At 42.8% G+C, this 20,695-nt stretch overlaps 1 protein-coding gene across 1 annotated transcript in view; it reads right to left on the reverse strand.

Annotated features, from left to right (window-relative positions):
* The window catches only part of LOC139267193 (dystrobrevin beta-like), an 843,282-nt gene that overhangs the window by 426,262 nt on the left and 396,325 nt on the right, over positions 1-20,695 (reverse strand). Inside the window, exon 10 of the mRNA XM_070885122.1 lies at positions 17,844-17,978. Coding sequence (XP_070741223.1) covers positions 17,844-17,978 — 135 coding nt within the window. The remainder of the gene's footprint in view (positions 1-17,843; positions 17,979-20,695) is intronic.

Raw genomic sequence — 20,695 nt, forward strand, 5'->3', positions numbered from 1 at the left:
AACCATTGACAGATTGGCCAGTTTACTGTATACAGTCTGTCTCATCCCGTTGACGTCAGCCTTACCTAAATCTAGAATCTCCGTAGCTGTTTTGCATTTGTTCCTTTCGAACACTACGTTGACCTCGATCATGTTATGATCGCTATTGGATAAATGTTCACGCACCATTTGGCTGTTTTCAGCTTACTGAAGTTGGAAGTAGGTGTTTATGTTTGATAATGATCCTGTGATGTTTTGGGATGTTTTACTGCATTAAAGGTGTTATAGAAATGCAAGTTTTTCTTTAAGTTTTGGCGCTGTAAACATTGGTCAATGCTGAAAGTAACAATGGACCCTATTTTTGGACAGTTTAAGTTACAACCAAACCAGCATGTCATAGAAACATAGAAAATAGGTGCAGGAGTAGGCCATTCGGCCCTTCTAGCCTGCACCGCCATTCAATGAGTTCATGGCTGAACATTCAACTTCAGTACCCCATTCCTGCTTTCTCGCCATACCCCTTGATCCCCCTAGTAGTAAGGACCTCATCTAACTCCTTTTTGAACATATTTTGAATATGTTGAATTTGCCTCAACAACTTTCTGTGATAGAGAATTCCATAGGTTCACCACTCTCTGGGTGAAGAAGTTCCTCCGCATCTCGGTCCTAAATGGCTTACCCCTTATCCTTAGACTGTGACCTCTGGTTCTGGACTTCCCCAACATTGGGAACATTCTTCCTGCATCTAACCTGTCTAACCCCGTCAGAATTTTAAATGTTTCTATGAGGTCCCCTTTCATTCTTCTGAACTCCAGTGAATACAAGCCCAGTTGATCCAGTCTTTCTTGATAGGTCAGTCCCGCCACCCCGGGAATCAGTCTGGTGAACCTTCGCTGCACTCCCTCAATAGCAAGAATGTCCTTCCTCAGGTTAGGAGACCAAAACTGTACACAATACTCCAGGTGTGGCCTCACCAATGCCCTGTACAACTGTAGCAACACCTCCCTGCCCCTGTACTCAAATCCCCTTGCTATGAAGGCCAACATGCCATTTGCTTTCTTAACCGCCTGCTGCACCTGCATGCCAACCTTCAATGACTGATGTACCATGACACCCAGGTCTCTTTGCACCTCCCCTTTTCCTAATCTGTCACCATTCAGATAATAGTCTGCCTCTCTGTTTTTACCACCAAAGTGGATAACCTCACATTTATCCACATTATACTTCATCTGCCATGCATTTGCCCACTCACCTAACCTATCCAAGTCGCTCTGCAGCCTCACAGCATCCTCCTCGCAGCTCACACTGCCACCCAACTTAGTGTCATCCGCAAATTTGGAGATACTACATTTAATCCCCTCATCTAAATTATTAATGTACAGTGTAAACAGCTGGGGCCCCAGCACAGAACCTTGCGGTACCCCACTAGTCACTGCCTGCCATTCTGAAAAGTACCCATTTACTCCTACTCTTTGCTTCCTGTCTGACAACCAGTTCTCAATCCATGTCAGCACACTACCCCCAATCCCATGTGCTCTAACTTTGCACATCAATCTCTTGTGTGGGACCTTGTCGAACGCCTTCTGAAAGTCCAAATATACCACATCAACTGGTTCTCCCTTGTCCACTCTACTGGAAACATCCTCAAAAAATTCCAGAAGATTTGTCAAGCATGATTTCCCTTTCACAAATCCATGCTGACTTGGACCTATCATGTCACCTCTTTCCAAATGCACTGCTATGACATCCTTAATAACTGATTCCATCATTTTACCCACTACCGATGTCAGGCTGACCAGTCTATAATTCCCTGTTTTCTCTCTCCCTCCTTTTTTAAAAAGTGGGGTTACATTGGCTACCCTCCACTCTATAGGAACTGATCCAGAGTCAATGGAATGTTGGAAAATGACTGTCAATGCATCCACTATTTCCAAGGCCACCTCCTTAAGTACTCTGGGATGCAGTCCATCAGGCCCTGGGGATTTATCAGCCTTCAATCCCATCAATTTCCCCAACACAATTTCCCGGCTAATAAGGATTTCCCTCAGTTCCTCCTCCTTACTAGACCCCCCGACCCCTTTTATAACCGGAAGGTTGTTTGTGTCCTCCTTCGTGAATACCGAACCGAAGTACTTGTTCAATTGGTCCGCCATTTCTTTGTTCCCCGTTATGACTTCCCCTGATTCTGACTGCAGGGGACCTACGTTTGTCTTTACTAACCTTTTTCTCTTTACATATCTGTAGAAAGTTTTGCAATCCGTCTTAATGTTCCCTGCAAGCTTCTTCTCATACTCCATTTTCCCTGTCCTAATCAAACCCTTTGTCCTCCTCTGCTGAGTTCTAAATTTCTCCCAGTCCCCAGGTTCGCTGCTATTTCTGGCCAATTTGTATGCCACTTCCTTGGCTTTAATACTATCCCTGATTTCCCTTGATAGCCACGGTTGAGCCACCTTCCCTTTTTTATTTTAACGCCAGACAGGAATGTACAATTGTTGTAGTTCATCCATGCGGTCTCTAAATGTCTGCCATTGCCCATCCACAGTCAACCCCTTAAGTATCATTCGCCAATCCATCCCAGCCAATTCACGCCTCATACCTTCAAAGTTAGCCTTCTTTAAGTTCTGGACCATGGTCTCTGAATTAACTGTTTCATTCTCCATCCTAATGCAGAATTCCACCATATTCCCCAAGGGGCCTCGCACAACGAGATTGCTAATTAATCCTCTCTCATTACATAACACCCAGTCTAAGATGGCCTCCCCCCTAGTTGGTTCCTCGACATATTGGTCTAAAAAACCATCACTTATGCACTCCAGGAAATCCTCCTCCACCGTATTGCTTCCAGTTTGGTTAGCCCAATCTATGTGCATATTAAAGTCACCCATTATAACTGCTGCACCTTTATTGCATGCACCCTTAATTTCCTGTTTGATGCCCTCCTGAACATCACTACTACTGTTTGGAGGTCTGTACACAACTCCCACTAACGTTTTTTGCCCTTTGGTGTTCTGCAGCTCTACCCATATAGATTCCACATCATCCAAGCTAATGTCCTTCCTAACTATTGCCTTAATCTCCTCCTTAACCAGCAATGCTACCCCACCTCCTTTTCCTTTTATTCTATCCTTCCTGAATGTTGAATACCCCTGGATGTTGAGTTCCCAGCCCTGATCATCCTGGAGCCACGTCTCCGTAATCCCAATCACATGTCATATTATTAGCTCCAGTGAATCTGGACACATGCAAGCCAGAGCTAAGATTAACTGAGTCTTCAACTCCTATCATACATCAGAGATGACTGGAAGGTGCATTCACCTGCTGCTTTAGGTCGTGTCACTGTGCAATCCAGTTACTCCGAGATACACAGCCAGGAAGTTACATTTCTGGAGCTGTCAAAAGAAGTAACTGTTACATTTTTTGGTCCATAATAGATGTTTTTGGCTTCAGAATCTCCGACTACTCCAGTAGCTGAACGCTCACTCTGTGGCCTTGAATATGCCTTTACCTGTTTAATATCTATTTGTAGGAAGCACATGAGTTGAGCATAAAAGCAGTAATAGTGACAAGATTCTATCACACCTCAGGTGACCCCCCTTAACTTCAGAAGGAGCTAAATACTTTGCTATAGCATGGCTTATGCTAAAAATTGCCAAACAGATTTATTAAACACGAAATAGAAGGAATGACACACTGCAGAATTGCAGTAGAAGCACTGAAGTTTACAGTACAGCGGGAATCCATTCAGCCCATCTTTTCAATGATGGCTCTTTACTAAAGCAATCCAAAAGTAAATCCACTGCCCTAGTCTCTTCCCATAGCCTTGAATCTTACTCTGCTTCAAGAGTTTATCTACACTTCCCTGTAAAGATGCCCTCGCTCCTCTCTATAGCAAAGAATTCCATGTTCTGACAACTCTGAGTAAAGAACTTCCAACTTACTTCTCTCCTTGCTTCAAGTGACAATTATCACTGATTCACTAACCAGAGGATATAGTCTTTCATTATTCACAGGGTACAGTAGGATAGTGGTCCTGTTACTGGACTAGTAATCCACAGGCCTGGATTAATGATCTGGAGACATGAGTTCAAATCCCACCACGGCAGCTGGAGAATTTAAATCTAGTTAATAAATAAATCAGGAATAAAAAGCTACTATCAGTAATGATAACCAATGTAACTACCGGACTGGTTCACTAATGTCTTTTAGGGATGGAAATCTGCCGTCCTTACCTGGTCTGGCCTATATGTGACTCCAGACCCACAGCAATGTGGTTGACTCTTAATAGCCCTCTAGAATAGCCTAGCTAACCACTCAGCTAAGGGCAATTGGGGATGGACAATAAATGCTGGCCTTATCAGTGATGCCCACAGCCTATGAATGAATAAAAAAAACCCGACGAGGCCTTCATAATTAAAAAAAATCTCTTTTAGCATTCTCTGCTCCAGTGGAAATAGTATGCTAAGTCTCTTTTAAATGTAATTTTTCAACCCTGGCATCATGCACTCTATGGGCTAGACTTTCAACAGATTTGCGGCTGGTTTTCCGCCTGGCCGAAGCGGAAAAACTAAATTTTTTGGCGGTGAAACTAGTTGCACAACATTTTGCGTCCGGGCGGAAATTTCGGCAGTGGTTTTGCAGCGGTGCTAAAGCTAAGCGCCCGTCCGATGTTTCCACCATTTGGATGATGTCAATCGGCGTGCAATGCTATGCTATCTCACTGGATGGAAAATTCGGTGAGATCGCCCGTTTTACTGTCCGCCCGGAAAACCGCCAGCAAAAAGCAGTCGAACCCAAGTCAGACCCAGGGTACACCCAGCGCCATCTTGAAAACGGAGCAGAAGTTCAGTGCATAAAAGGATTTGGAGAAGAAGGCTGCATTTTACACAGTGAAGTGTTATGTGAGTTTATAGTGCATTTTAAAAGATATTTAAGGACATTTTAAAAAATGGGGGCTATATTATGTCAGCCATTATTCCTGGCTGCTTTTTCGATGCAGCATCAAGCTGGAAGAGGGCTTATTGATGAGTATTTTGAGCGTTATCGAGGAGGCCTTACCCTCCCACGAGTTTACGGGGAACAGCGCTCACACCTGCAGCTCTCTGTGGCACAGTGCATTAGAAGACTGCGCTTCTGAAAAAAGGTGGTCTCAGAGATATGCCAGCTAATACAGGCAGAGCTACAACCTACCAGCGGCATCAGGACTGCGCTGCCCGTCGAGGTGAAGGTGACTGCAGCACTTGCTTTCTAAGCCTCCGGCTCCTTTCAGGCATCAGCAGCGGACATATGCTCCATCTCGCAGCACGCTACACATGCAGTATGGACTTCATCAACTTCCCAATGACCAAGGAAGCACAGAATGAGAGGGCTGTAGGTTTTGGATGAATTGCTGGCTTTCCCAAGGTTCAGGGTGCCATTCACTGTACGCACATCCCCCTGCGAGCACCTTTACACAATCCAGGTGTTTACCAAAACTGAAAGGGATTCCACTCCATGAATGTACAGATCGTCTGCGACCATACTCAGCGCATCATGGCAGTAAATGCCCAATATCCAAGGAACATCCATGATGCTTTCATCTTGCGTGTGAGCAGTATCTCACACCTGTTTGAGCTGGATGCTGGGGGACTCGCCACCTGGCTCATGATCTCCCCCTGTGGAACCCTCAGACAGAAGGTGAGCATTGCTATAATGCAGCCACATGCACTGTGGATGGGCAATGGCAGACATTTAGAGACCGCATGGCTGAAATACAACAATTGTACATTCCTGTCTGGCGTAAAAATAAAAAAGGGAAGGTGGCTCAACCGTGGCTATCAAGGGAAATCAGGGATAGTATTCAAGCCAAGGAAGTGGCATACAAATTGGCCAGAAATAGCAGCGAACCCAGGGACTGGGAGAAATTTAGAACTCAGCAGAGAAGGACAAAGGGTTTGATTAGGGCAGGGAAAATGGAGTACGAGAAGAAGCTTGCAGGGAACATTAAGATGGATTGCAAAAGTTTCTATAGATATGTAAAGAGAAAAAGGTTAGTAAAGACAAACGTAGGTCCCCTGCAGTCAGAATCAGGGGAAGTCATAACGGGGAACAAAGAAATGGCAGACCAATTGAACAAGTACTTTGGTTCGGTATTCACTAAGGAGGACACAAACAACCTTCTGGATATAAAAGGGGTCAGAGGATCTAGTAAGGAGGAGAAACTGAGGGAAATCCTTATTAGTCGGGAAATTGTGTTGGGGAAATTGATGGGATTGAAGGTCGATAAATCCCCAGGGCCTGATGGACTGCATCCCAGAGTACTTAAGGAGGTGGCCTTGGAAATAGCGGATGCATTGACAGTCATTTCCCAACATTCCATTGACTCTGGATCAGTTCCTATCGAGTGGAGGGTAGCCAATGTAACCCCACTTTTTAAAAAAGGAGGGAAAGAGAAAACAGGGAATTATAGACCAGTCAGCCTGACATCGGTAGTGGGTAAAATGATGGAATCAATTATTAAGGATGTCATAGCAGCGCATTTGGAAAGAGGTGACATGATAGGTCCAAGTCAGCATGGATTTGTGAAAGGGAAATCATGTTTGACAAATTTCTGGAATTTTTTGAGGATGTTTCCAGTAGAGTGGACAAGGGAGAACCAGTTGATGTGGTATATTTGGACTTTCAGAAGGCTTTCGACAAGGTCCCACACAAGAGATTAATGTGCAAAGTTAAAGCACATGGGATTGGGGGTAGTGTGCTGACATGGATTGAGAACTGGTTGTCAGACAGGAAGCAAAGAGTAGGAGTAAATGGGAACTTTTCAGAATGGCAGGCAGTGACTAGTGGGGTACCGCAAGATTCTGTGCTGGGGCCTCAGCTGTTTACACTGTACATTAATGATTTAGACGAGGGGATAAATGTAGTATCTCCAAATTTGCAGATGACACTAAGTTGGGTGGCAGTGTGAGCTGTGAGGAGGATGCTATGAGGCTGCAGAGTGACTTGGATAGGTTAGGTGAGTGGGCAAATGCATGGCAGATGAAGTATAATGTGGATAAATGTGAGGTTATCCACTTTGGTGGTAAAAACAGAGAGACTGACTATTATCTGAATGGTGACAGATTAGGAAAAGGGGAGGTGCAACGAGACCTGGGTGTCATGGTACATCAGTCATTGAAGGTTGGCATGCAGGTACAGCAGGTGGTTAAGAAAGCAAATGGCATGTTGGCCTTCATAGCAAGGGGATTTGAGCACAGGGGCAGGGAGGTGTTGCTACAGTTGTACAGGGCCTTGGTGAGGCCACACCTGGAGTATTGTGTACAGTTTTGGTCTCCTAACTTGAGGAAGGACATTCTTGCTATTGAGGGAGTGCAGCGAAGGTTCACCAGACTGATTCCCGGGATGGTGGGACTGACCTATCAAGAAAGACTGGATCAACTGGGCTTGTATTCACTGGAGTTCAGAAGAATGAGAGGGGACCTCAGAGAAACGTTTAAAATTCTGACGGGTTTAGACAGGTTAGATGCAGGAAGAATGTTCACAATGTTGGGGATGTCCAGAACCAGGGGTCACAGTCTAAGGATAAGGGGTAAGCCATTTAGGACCGAGATGAGGAGAAACTTCTTCACCCAGAGAGTGGTGAACCTGTGGAATTCTCTACCACAGAAAGTAGTTGAGGCCAATTCACTAAATATATTCAAAAGGGAGTTAGATGAAGTCCTTACTACTAGGGGGATCAAGGGGTATGGTGAGAAAGCAGGAAGGGGGTACTGAAGTTGCATGTTCAACCATGAACTCATTGAATGGCGGTGCAGGCTAGAAGGACCGAATGGCCTACTCCTGCACCTACTTTTCTATGTTTCTAACATCGTCGAACAGACAATTGGAGTGCTCAAGCAGCGGTTCCGATGCTTGGGCTATTCTGGAGGCTGCCTGCAATACTCCCCTCAGCAGTTCTCTGAGTTACTTGTGGTGTGCTGCATGCGACACAACTTAACCATCATGAGGGGACAGGATTTGCCACTGGGGACTGCAGGACCATCCTAGGAGAGAGTGGAAGAGGAGGAGAATGAGGACGAGGATGAGGAGCCTGGCGAGGAACCCATGCCACCACCACCATCACCACAGGGGAGGCTTCGTGGCACTTTCATCACTGCAAAAGACTTACGTCAGCAGCTCATAATTCAACACTTTGCTTGAAGAGTGAACGGCACATTTGACCGTTGCCTGGCCACTCTATCCCACCATGTTGACTATTCCCTCTCTTATTCTGCAAATGAGACACTACATCGGAATGGTTAAGGTGAACAAAAGAATGTATTAAACATTATAAATGTAATTGAGAAACTTGAATAAAATTTATTAAACATTATAAATGTAATTGAGAAACTGGAATAGCATTTATCAAACTTTTTTCACTTCACAGAATTGGGAAACTTTTAAAACTTTCATAAAATAGCAACAAAACAACAACGAAACAACAATTCCTGCACCGAATGTCTTTTACCTCTGGCTCCGACCCCCCTCACCCCAACCCCCCTCCCTCGCATCATGACCCTATTCAAGTTGGCACCGTGACGTTGTGCAGCAAGGCGGCCAGAATCCTGCTGTATTAAGGGGAGAGACAATGGAGACGCCATGTGTGAGTCCACTGGAGAAGCTCAGGGTATGGAAGGCCCAGCTGCTGAGTGGTGAGCCTCTTGCTCAGCCTCGCCACTCATAGGTGATGTGGGTCTGGGTGTGACACTGGGGACAGCAGTGTCAAAAATGGAGGCCATCAATTGCACGTGGGCATTGACAGCCTCGCAGGTTTCGCGGCTCGCACGGACAATCTGTGACCCGACCTCCATCACGTTTGCAGATAGTGCCGCAGCGTTTGCAGGAATCCTATCCAATACTTCTTGGAGCTGTCGGGTGAGCTGGATGCTTTCCTGACAGTCCCACCATGTCCAGGTGTGCTTCTGCCTGTCTGTCAGCAGACCAGCTTTGCCGACTCACTCTCTGGAGAGACGGCATCTGGGATTCACCCCTTGTAGTGCATTGCTGCACGCGACTTGTACTCGGGGCAATATGATGCAGTGTCTCTGGACTACATAGCTTCGTTGGCCTCATTACTAAACTTTCTGGCTCGCTGCCTGCTCCCATCGTGAATGCAATCTGAAAATGGCTGATTCAGCCCTGGGTGTACTGCGCATGCGCGGGCGCTCCCTGACAGCTGACCGTAAGCGCGGGAAGAAGGAAAAAATGACGAAAAAATAAATTAATTCGCGCATTCGCAGAAGGGCCAATATTTTTTTCCGGTTGCAAATTTTGCTCCGGCGCACAAATTTAGTTGTGCAACGCCGGATTTATCGCTATCGTTCTTCACCGATTGGCGAATTTTGAGATCTCTGATGATAACGGTAACCCAGCAATTAAAAAAAATATTTCCGCTGTGATTATCACCTAAAAACAGACGAAATCGCTAAAACCCGAAATTCTTGCCCTATGGTTTTAAGATCATTTCTATAATATGCTGCCTAAAGCTGTAAATAGTACTCTTAACGTTCAATTACACTAGAAAAGCAGAGAGATTTTTTTTTTAAATGCTTTATTTCTTTTCCTCTGCTGGCACCGCCAGCCACGCAACCTGAGGCAGGAAACCTAATGACAGCAGAAATGCTGCCACCAGGAGTGTGCCACCAACATGCAAATGGACTGGACCCCAGCCAGCAATCACTGGAACTGTGAGGTGAACAGCCTTCGATACCACCTATCGGATTGGAAAATCTAGCAACAAGGGTTTCAGATACTAGGGGCTCAGCAGATAGCACTCTCGCCAATGTCAAACGGTTTTGGTTCAAGCCACGCTGCAGGAACTGAGCACATAATCTAGGCTGAAACTTCAATGCAGTACTGGGGGAGTGCTGAGATGGCATCTTTCAGATGAGATGTTAAGCTGAGGCCTGATCCCATGGCACTATTCAAAGAAGAGCAGGGGAGCTCTCCTGGTGTTCAGACCAATATTTATCCTTCAGCCAACACCACCTGGTTATTCATCTCATTGCTGTTTTTTAAGACCATGCTGCTTGCAGATTGGCTGCAGTCTTTGCCTACACAACAGTAATTACACGTCAAAAGCAATTCATTGGCTGTAAACTACTTTGGGTCATGGAAAGAGAATTAAAGGCTTGATATAAATGCAAGGTCCTTCTTTCCTTTCCTTTCCTCAAACTTCTGTACTTTTTTTAAAACCTCCGTTGTTTGGCATATTTTTTGTGTTGCTGTATATTAATTAGCCGCTGGGCAGGCCACATAGTCCGCATGCCAGATATGAGACTCCCAAAGCAAGCGCTCTACTCGGAACTTGTCCACGGCAAACGAGCCAAAGGCGGGCAGAGGAAACGTTACAAGGACACCCTCCCTGATAAAGTGCGACATCCTCACCGACAACTGGGAGTCCTCGGCCATAGACCGCTCTAAGTGGAGGAAGTGCATTCGGGAAGGTGCTGAGCTCCTCAAGTATCGTCGCCGAGAGCATGCAGAAATCAAGTGCAGGTAGCGGAAGGAGCGTGCGGCAAACCAGGCTCCCTGCCCCACCCTGTCCGACCTGTGACAGAGACTGTGGTATTGGACTGTACAGCCACCTAAGAACTCATGCTAAGAGTGGAAGCAAGTCTTCCTCGATTGGGAGGGACTGCCTATGATGGTGATGATGACGACTTTTCTGTAATGATAGCACTGTTCTGCTTGGGTAGTCAACATTGTCTTTCAGAAGTTAAGAGAGCAAGTCTTCAGGAAAGTGCCAATCTCTGCAGGTAAATCATCAACATTGCCCTGGAATACTGCAGACCTGCCTGGCTCATATCAGATTATTAAATCTGCCATATTGGAATAACCAAGTTCCAATTTTTCATTGCCAGTCATGTCATCCTGGAGCAAGCCAACTTGACACCAAGAAGACACCGCTTACTAAGATCTTTGTAAGTTCCTGAACATTGCTCTCTAAAGCCATATCGCTTTTGTATATTTTAACTGATCTAGCAACCTTTTTTTTTAACCTTACTAAACATCCTACAGTAAAAGTTCCTCAGGACCTCTATCTTACTTTTGCTTCTCTCTTCTGTCCCCAATTAGATGCTACTTCTTTCTTTAATCCCTTTTTGCTTTGATTTACACACACACCCCTTATTTGTTTCTTCTATTTACCCCCTTTATCTGTTAACATTCAGGCAGTTATACATTTTATGAATTTACTTCAATCTATTTCTCCCCTTTGCTGACCTGTTCTTCCTGCATGATAAACTGCTTTATTTTATCCAACATTAACCATTGTTCTCTTAGATCTTGATTTTTTTCTGGTGATTTTCCTTTAAATTTGCTGCAACTTGTATTTATATGGGATCTTTAATGTAATAAAACACCCTAAGGCGCTTTACTGGAGCGTGATAAAACAGACTTTGACACTGAGCCACATAAGGAGATATCAGGGCAGATGACAAAAAGCTTGGTCAAAGAGGCTGGTTTTAAGGAGTGTCTTAAAGGAGGAGAGAGAAGTAGAGAGGTAGAGAGAAGCAGAGAGGTGGAGAAGTTAAGGACGGAATTCCAGAGCTTCAGGTCTTGGCCGCTGAAGGCATGGCCACCAATGGTGGCGGGATTAAAATCGGAGATGCTTAAAAGGCCAGAATTGGAGGAGCACAGATATCTCGGAGGGTTGTGGGACAGGAGATTACAGAGATGGGAAGGGGCAAGGTCATGGAGAGACTTGAAAACAAGGATGAGAATTTTAAAATCGACTGCTTATACTGCATTTTGGAATCTTCTTTAAGTTCTTGCAATTTCATCTCCCCATTTGATATTTAACTGGTCTGTGGTGACTTTGTGCTGTCCTGGAGGCTTAGTACAATGGAGTTCTCTCAATGTCTAAGTATTTCTTAATTTAGTTCCCTAAATTCCAACTTGAGCAGGTCCCGATGGAGTCTATCCTCTATTGTTTCTAATGTATTACTGGCGAGCAATCTTTGGCGTCTCTCTGCCTCGATGTCTGTGGATTCTTGTTTAATAATGAAACTGGATTACAGGAACCCTCCTGGAGCACAGCCATGTCATTGGACCGGAATGTTGATAATCAGAGTTACGGTTCTACAGGAATGAATATCCAATTGCCAATTCTTGTTTCTGACTTTGCTTATATTTTTTCCTTATGTTCATTACCTCACATTTATAGTAACATTAAAATCCATTTGTGATCCCTGTATCATATAGCATTGAGCTATACAGGCTAGGAGGTCCCATATTTAACTCCTGGTCAGTGTAGAAAAGGATATTGTAAAAAAAAAATCTGCCATTCTTTACTTTATTCACCTAATTTTTTCATCTTTTGACTGCATCAGTCCCACTTACAAAATTATCTGGCTGCATGGTTTAGTTTTATCAGCAAATTGTATACTATTACTATTGTAAGTACCTATTCCACATTACTTATGAATAGTGTGAACAGCAAAGGACTGTTGTGAAATCCCATTTATCACTTCCATGCAGCCAGAGCTTTTCCATGTATCAGTGTTTGGCTTTCTGGTGCTAAGGCAGTTTTCTATCCATCGTGGAAAGCTTGTTTTTCTTCAAACCTAATTTGCCATTAACTCAGTGGGCCAGACTTCCCACATTGAAAAATAGCTCCATTTTTTGGCGTTATTTGCGAATAACAGCCGATTTTTTAATGCCGAAATAGTGCTTAAAAAAAAAGCCTAAGTTTCACCAAAAGTTTTTAAAATTTTGGCATAGCCTTAAAATACCACCGTTTTTAAGGACGGAGCTAATTTTTTCGCCTTAAAAATAACGTCCGTTCTGTGCATGCCCAACACAGCATATACTTGAGCCTCTAAAGTTAAAATGCAGGCGGGGAGATTACTCTGACCGAAAAATTCCTTATTCTCTGCTTTGATGCTGGTGAATGGATATTTAGGCACCTTTAGTGAAACTTGTTCTGTAAAATAAACATGGCCTGACCACATAAGAGTTTTGAGTTCAATCTCTCTCTGTCTTGTTTCATTCTCTCTGTCTCTTTCCATTCTCTCTCTGTCTTTCTCTCGATCTCGTTTCATTCTCTCTTCTCTCTCTCGTAGCCGCGGCCCCTAAGCCCCTTTAACAAGTCTACCTCAGTTGGAAATGAGACTGAAATATCCATGTAGTTTCAGGTCCTTGGCTGCTGCTCTTTATTTCCCCGCTGCCGGTGTTGCCTCCCAGTTGGTTACTGTGGCTAGTTATGGAGTGCCTGCTTTGAGGAGGAGGGCCGGGAAATTGCTGCGGCGCAGTGTGGCTGACAGTGCAGATTGAAGAATAAAACAAAATTACCAAAAAGTTTACATTTTTGAAATTGCTGCATCATAGTCAAAGTAGTCCTTTAACTTTTAAAACCTAAAATGTTCAGCGCATTTTTAAGTAGTTTTTCTATAAAATATAGGTTTTGTTCCCACCCAAAGCTTTAACTTTTAGCTCCATTTCCCAAGATGGCGCCGTTATCGCCGATTTCCATCCGAATCCACCAGGTACGGCAAGCTTTTTAAAAACAGTATTTAGCACTATCCTTAAAAATATCCTTATTGGGGAAACTCTCAAAAAATTGAGTTATCGTTGGGTTTGACCCTGAGTGATGTCATAAGAACGGTTCTCAAAAAAAATCAGCCCTTATTTTTTTTTAAGGATGGCGTTACACCACTGGCAAAACTAGCAAAATGACCCTAAATTTATTTCGCTCCAAAAAAAAACTTTTAGCTCCAAAAAGTGGAGCTAAATCGATCCTTACGGTGGCAAATTTAGGGCCCCATGAGCCTTAACCTTTGTTAAAAGCCGCATTTCCCTTCTGAAAAGCAAAATTGTTTATAACCAGAACATTCTACTAGTTTATTTGTCTTCTTAAAGGATTCCAACAGATTTCTGAAATACGAGTTATTTGTTTCTAAAATTATGCCTAAACCAAGACAATACCTTACAGACTCAAAGCACTTTAGCACTATTTCAACTCCTCGCTCGACAACCAGAAAGAAAAAAAATTAAGCTGCTGAAGGTGACCATTACTTTTTACAACATTGCAAATAGTACCTGAAAAAGAGTGGATATGCCTCATTAAAATCTGGTAGAGTTTTAAATTATTAAGACGACAAGCTAACATTCATGAACAGACGGGTTGTAATATATACATTTTGAAAAAAGCTAGAGAACAAATTTCAACCAGGTGCCCAAGACCTGTAGCAATAAACTCCCTCAAGGCAGGCTTCTGATACAGCGGGAACCCTGCCAAGATCATTTAAATAAGGCGAGCGCTGGTGAGTGGCACAACCATGGCACCAGGAGAAGTTGCACCTGACGAAGTTGCGGTGGAGTTGGGGCCAGAAAGGAAATCTTAATTTTAATCTGACTCTAATTTGTTATTCACACTGAATTAATTTGCTACTCAAATTGACAATTCCATTTACTTAATTCATTCATATAGATCACATGTAAATATTGTATTGATTAAATCAAAACTGATTCTGACTTGTCCATAATGAAGGTTTTATGAAGTCTTTTTCAACATCAATATTGACATTAGGAGATTTGAAAAAAATATTCTGAGTTATCTGTTTTACAGATTTAAGTACATTAGTCATCATCATATCATCATAGGCAGTCCCTCGGAATCGAGGAAGACTTGCTTCCACTCTTAGCATGAGTTCTTCGGTGGCTGTACAGTCCAATACGAGAACCACAGTCTCTGTCACAGGTGGGACAGATAGTCGTTGAGGGAAAGGGTGGACAGGGAGCCTGGTTTGTCGCACGCTCCTTCCGCTGCCTGCGCTTGATTTCTGCATGCTCTCAGCGACGATACTCGAGGAGCTCAGCACCCTCCCGGATGCACTTCCTCCACTTAGGGCGGCCTATGGCCAAGGACTCCCAGGTGTCAATGGGGATGTCGCACTTTACCAGGGAGGCTTTGAGGGTGTCCTTGTAACATTCCCTTGCCCGTCTTTGGCTCGTTTGCCGTGGGCGAGTTCTGAGTAGAGCGCTTGCTTTGGGAGTCTCGTGTCTGGCATGCGAACTATATGGCCTGCCCAGCAGAGCTGATCAAGTGTGGACAGTGCTTCAATGCTCTGGAGGAGGACGCTAATGTTTGTGCGTCTGTCCTCCCAGGGGATTTGCAGGATCTTGCGGACATTAGTATACCTAGTTGGTATAACAAAATATTTGGTTTCACACAGTCTCAGTTGAATATAACCATTGCCAGTAAAGCATCACACACCCAGCATCCACTCATGTCTTGTACAGTAGATCATTTTCACAGTAAGCAAGTTTATTAAAATGAGCTTTCAGACAATGACTTGTCTATAAATGAAGGTTTTATGAAATCCTTTTCAACACCAATATTGTTGTTAGGAAGTTTGAAAAAATTATTCTAACTGTTAGTACAGAAATTTGACTGCACCGCATTTTAAATTAGTAATGAATCTTATTCCACACACTGGAAACATAATTACATTTTCCAGATGGTTGTACAGCATTTCAATTTGTTCACTGGCGAAACTGAAAGATCATGAAAAGGATGGTGGCAGCCTGTAACCAACATTAAATTGTAATCTTGAATCTGTGTCGAATGCTTTGGCTATACCTGAACATTTCTGCTGACAATAAAAAAAAAGGTCAATGTTATTATTACTGCAGAAAACACAGGTGCGACTTGATGTCTGTAACTCTATTTTTCTTCGAGACAGCTTTCAAGTCAAAAAATCCTTGCACCAGTGTCAAAATGAATACATTAGGTCCAGATCTGAAAAACAAGCTTTGGTTTCAGGGACAGGTAACATCATTTCCACCTACTTCAATCTTTTATAGTAAGAGCAAATTTAAATGACAAGCAGATCTCTTGTGACATTGCACATGTTGAGTCAGGGGAGGCATTATTTTATAATAGGAGTATTTCTGCATGTTAGGGATCACATTGCTTGGGATAAAACTGATTCACAGTGTTTAAATAAGTCAACTTCCATTTTTGTTAAATGGTATTCTGGAATTCTCACTGGTACCTTGTGCATCAACTTCCACAACTCTGCATTATTCTGTGAAAACTAGATAAATTCAAGGCCACATATTTACAAACATTTTTACATGCATTACTTAAGCTACATATTTAATTTTGAATCCATTGCCAGTTTTAAAGCTAAGGAATACAGAAGAAGATGGTATACAAGGTGTACCAGTTAAAGTGAGATGTGTAGTGCCTGAAATTCCAACAGCACCAACAGGAGAGAGGCAGGGCAGAACTTGCACTCGCCACTCCTGGCTTAATCCTAAATATCAGGGTCAAATTATTAGAACATGGAGAGGCATGCATTCTGTGTTAAACAACCTCACCAAAGTGACCAAGGTAAGCTCTTTGCTCTCCTGAACCTTCCCTGCAGTCTCCATGCATGCGGTACTCCTCATTTCATTAACACTCTAGTGTTCTAGGATTGTACCCTGAACCTTCTCCTATATTGTCACCTGCTAGCTAGAAATATGCCACACCTCCCCAACTCACCACATTTATCCATTCCTGATTTTTGCTCCTCAATAGCCTGATATATGAAACTGGAATGATCATACTCTGTGGTGAGCTGCAGTGTTGCAAATGCAAGGCTGCATACATTAGGCCAGTGGACTCCTTCATGCAAGTTGCCCTCTGTACACTGTCCCCAATGGCTCCCAAAGCATCCTTCTTTTGAAAGCAGACCCTGTGAGGGCCAAGACTCTGGGCTCATCAGCCAAAGATTTGCGTAAGCTGCTCGTCTGAACAGCGTGTTCCTGCTCCACCAGTTGCTCCTGCTCACTCGTGCTCCGTGTTTCGCCCACTGCACTCCCCTCTATGTCGAAATCCCCCATATGGATGTACGTGAGCTGGTGCTTGGACAGGGTAGTGTGAGCAGTTATGTGTGCTGTAAAGTGTTGGAAGGTTCAGTGCCACTGGAACCTGCAAGAGCTTCCTTTGGCACAACAGACAAATGTAAAGTTCTAAACAGAGGAAGGAGAAATGGGTCATACGTATACTCCATGAATGGATAAAGTTGAGAAAAACCTAGTAGAATTTTAGTAGACTCAGTACTCAAAATATTCGATCAATGCAGAGCAGTAATGAACAAAACCAACACAATGTTTAAGTATATCGCCATGTAGAATACATGTGAGGAGGTCATGTTCAAACTGTACCGTGTTTCAATCAAGTGGCACCGTGAGCACTATGTCCAGTTCTGATCACCAAGACACAAGGGAGATACTCAGTCCCTGGAAGCAATGTAGAGAAGAGCCATGAATCTGATTTCCAGTCATGAAGACAGACTGGAGAAACGTGGTTTTGTCAGCTTACAAAGGAGCTGTTGGAAAGGCGATCTTAGTGAGGAGTACAAGATTGCAAACCAATATGTAAAAGGTAAGCCTGGAACATTACTTTAATTTAAACCATGAGTGTAGAACTAGGAGTCACAGGTTGAAACTAGTAAAAGGCAAATTTAAGATTGACATCAGGATTGACATCTGAAGAGTAATAACCAGAAGGAAGAGACTCCGAAATAAAGTAGCGTAAGCAAAATCCCTGGAATGATTTAAGAACCAATTGGATGCCGTAATGGGGGGACTTGTGGATGATTCTGGATGGATGAACTGAGATGGGCCAAATGGCCTCCCTCATCCATAATTAATTTGTGACCTAGAGAAAGAGAAGAGGAAAAGACATTACAATGGTGTCCTATGAGAAGCCCTCATCTAGAGCTTTCAATGGAAGGAATTTCATGGTAAGGTGCTTCAACATATGGTTTGTTGGCAGTGAGTAAATGAGAGAATAACATGAAAAGACCAATAGAAAGGACCTTGGATGAATTGTGAGCTGGGACAAATTCTCCTACCTGCCCATCTCTGGCCCTCTCTATATCCTCTCTCCCCAGGATTTGTAGGGTTCCCGCCTCATCTGAAGTTATTGCATTAAGCTTAGAAGGTCCTTCTGTGCGTGCTCGCTCTTTTTTGTTATGGGCTGTCTTCTCCTGCAAACAGAGCAGAAGAGGTGAGAGGTTACAATTGTTTTGATGACAGTGATACCCAACTGTCACCATGGAGCCCACAGTGGGCATAATATGAATATGCATCATACAGCTACATTAGATGGGGTGATTACTTTGGCTTGAATGCATCGTTTGATGTGAGTGAAGGAACATTTCTTGGAAAAGGCTGGTGGTGATAAGTGTACGCTGTACTGAATGGACATTCAAGGTAAGAAAGGAAGTTTTTTTAGAGGGGAATAAGCATGTCCCTTACAGCGATCACACTGGTGGCCACCTGCTTCTATTCTTGCTGGATAGCTTGACTGCGAGTCCTGCAATGCTCCAACTTAAAAATCAGCCACCCGTGCCTCACTTCTTTCATCACGATTTCTATGGCTCCATTGGAGCAAGGGGCCATGCAGTGCCCTGTTGAAATGTTTTTTGGTATGTTTTAAAACTGATGGGTTGCTGCCTTGTAAATCACATCACATGATTCTTGAAATTGCTGCAGGTCTTTAAATTCCCAACCGCCAACGAGCAATCTCCCAATTTCAAGTGTTTTCCACACCTGGAATTCCCCAGGATTATGAAAATAATGCTGACCCCAGAAATGCATAATAAGTCAGTACATTCGAGGTTGGCAGGTGCTTTTCTCACATTGATTCTCCTTTCTAGTTTGGGCTTCAGCCCAAGCAGAAAATCTAGGCTCACATTTTTACCTCCTGGTTCTTCTGTTGACACAGAGTAGCTTCTGTAACATGATGCTACTTTTTACAGAAAATGCTTTCATAAAATTACTGAATCAATAAATCAATTTATTTTTAGTCAGGCCCATCTAGATCCTGTAATATAATGGCGTTGTGCACAAAAAATTAAGATGAGAAAAATGCATCATTAACATCTTCTTACACAAGATGGTGTTGACAACATGGAAAGACTCTGGTCGAAAATTTGTAGAAAATGTAAAGCAAATGTAAGCACACAGATTTTCAATATATCCACCTTGCTGAGCGAATAGAGCTGATGCAGCTTGATGGTACAGAGAAAATACAATAATGCATTTTTCCTGCTGAGTTGATCATTGAATTTCTTCTTGCTCATCATGGTAAGATTGTAGCACTACAAAGTTTCTAATGTCATTCATTTCGCAGTAAAGAGAAACTGCCAGGGCCTCAGAAAAGGAAGCAAGAATCACAAGTAGCAACTTGCTTCAAACCTTTGTTGTTTGAGTGCATGGCCAACAAGAAAGTCAGAAACGAGCCTTCCAGAAACCGACTCATAAACTGATCTGCTAATGCAGTCAAACCTATTCTACAACCAATCTTTAATAATGAACCAGATATTGCTAGAATAAAATATTTCTTCATAAGAAATAAAGAAGCCAAACTTGTAGAAGAGTGTTGAAGGAATGGTATAAATACAAGATAAATACCTTGCCCTCAGGAAACTGATATTTATTTTAGATTGTAGAATGAGCAGAGGTTCATGTAGAATAATTAGTGGTGTTTATTATTCAAAGAGATGGTACTAAAGTTGATACTCAAACATAAGGCAGGCAACTCACTGTACCTTATGGTTTACATCCAAGGATCATCCTGAAGGAAGCTATGGAAGAGCAGCTGAGACCCAGACTGTAACTTTCCAAAATTCGTCAAAGCATCTGCAAATTTTGATACCACTCCTTCTAGGCCTATATCCAAAGTATGATGCAGACAGTGAACAAAGTAGCCCCAGATTTGAAGCCTATGGGACACATTCAATCACTGAAAAACGGCAGTTCTAACCATTAAAAAAAAATCTTTTAAAATATATTATCCTTTATCTAATTACATGCTTCTTAATTTTCTCCAGTAATCTCCTGTGTGGTACCTTGACAAAAGCTTTCTGAAAGTCAATGTAAATCACGTTCACTGCATTTCCCTGATCCACAATATTTGTTGCCTCCTCAAAAAAACCTCAGGTTTGTCAAGCAATGTCTTCATTGCTGGAATCGGTATTGGCTGCTTCCCATTATCTACTCTGCATCAAAATCGTTTGTAATTTCATCTTTAATTAAAATTTCTACAATGTTCTCAATCACAGATGCTAAGCTGACTGGCCTGTCATTTCCTGCTGTCTCTTTTTTTGCAAAGGGTATAATTGTTGGCCACTCTTCAGTTCTCTGGCATACATCCACACTCAAAAGTAGCCTGAAATATAATTTGTAGAGTCCTCTTTATTTCTTCCCTCATTTCCATTGGGATCTTTGGATGAGTGCCATCAGGCCCAGGAATTATGACCTCCTTTAGCTTTAGTAATTTCTTCAATACTTTCCTTTTATCTGTTATTTTATCTTGTTTCTAACCAATTCAGAATTTATCATCTCCCAACATTTTTATTTTGCAAACACTGAAGCAAATTATTTGTTAAGTATCTCCCAGCAATCTCTACCTATCCTCCACTAATTCACTGTCCTCTCCTCTCAGGAATCCCATCTCACATGTAACAATTCTCTTTTTACTGATAAATTTGTAAAATACCTAACCGTTCTTTTTAATATTTTAGAGACTATTTCTTCATACTCCCTTCATGCTTTCCTTAATTATTTCCTAATTTTTTTCCTTATATTCCTTTTTCTCGATCATTTTAATTATACAAGTCCCATCTGCCCACCTCTTCCATTTAAGTTTGCTTCTAACCTCTTTATCCACAGTATTCTGAAATATATACATTTATTCTGC

This window comes from Pristiophorus japonicus, chromosome 7 (assembly GCF_044704955.1).
Source record: "Pristiophorus japonicus isolate sPriJap1 chromosome 7, sPriJap1.hap1, whole genome shotgun sequence".
NCBI lineage: Eukaryota > Metazoa > Chordata > Chondrichthyes > Pristiophoridae > Pristiophorus > Pristiophorus japonicus.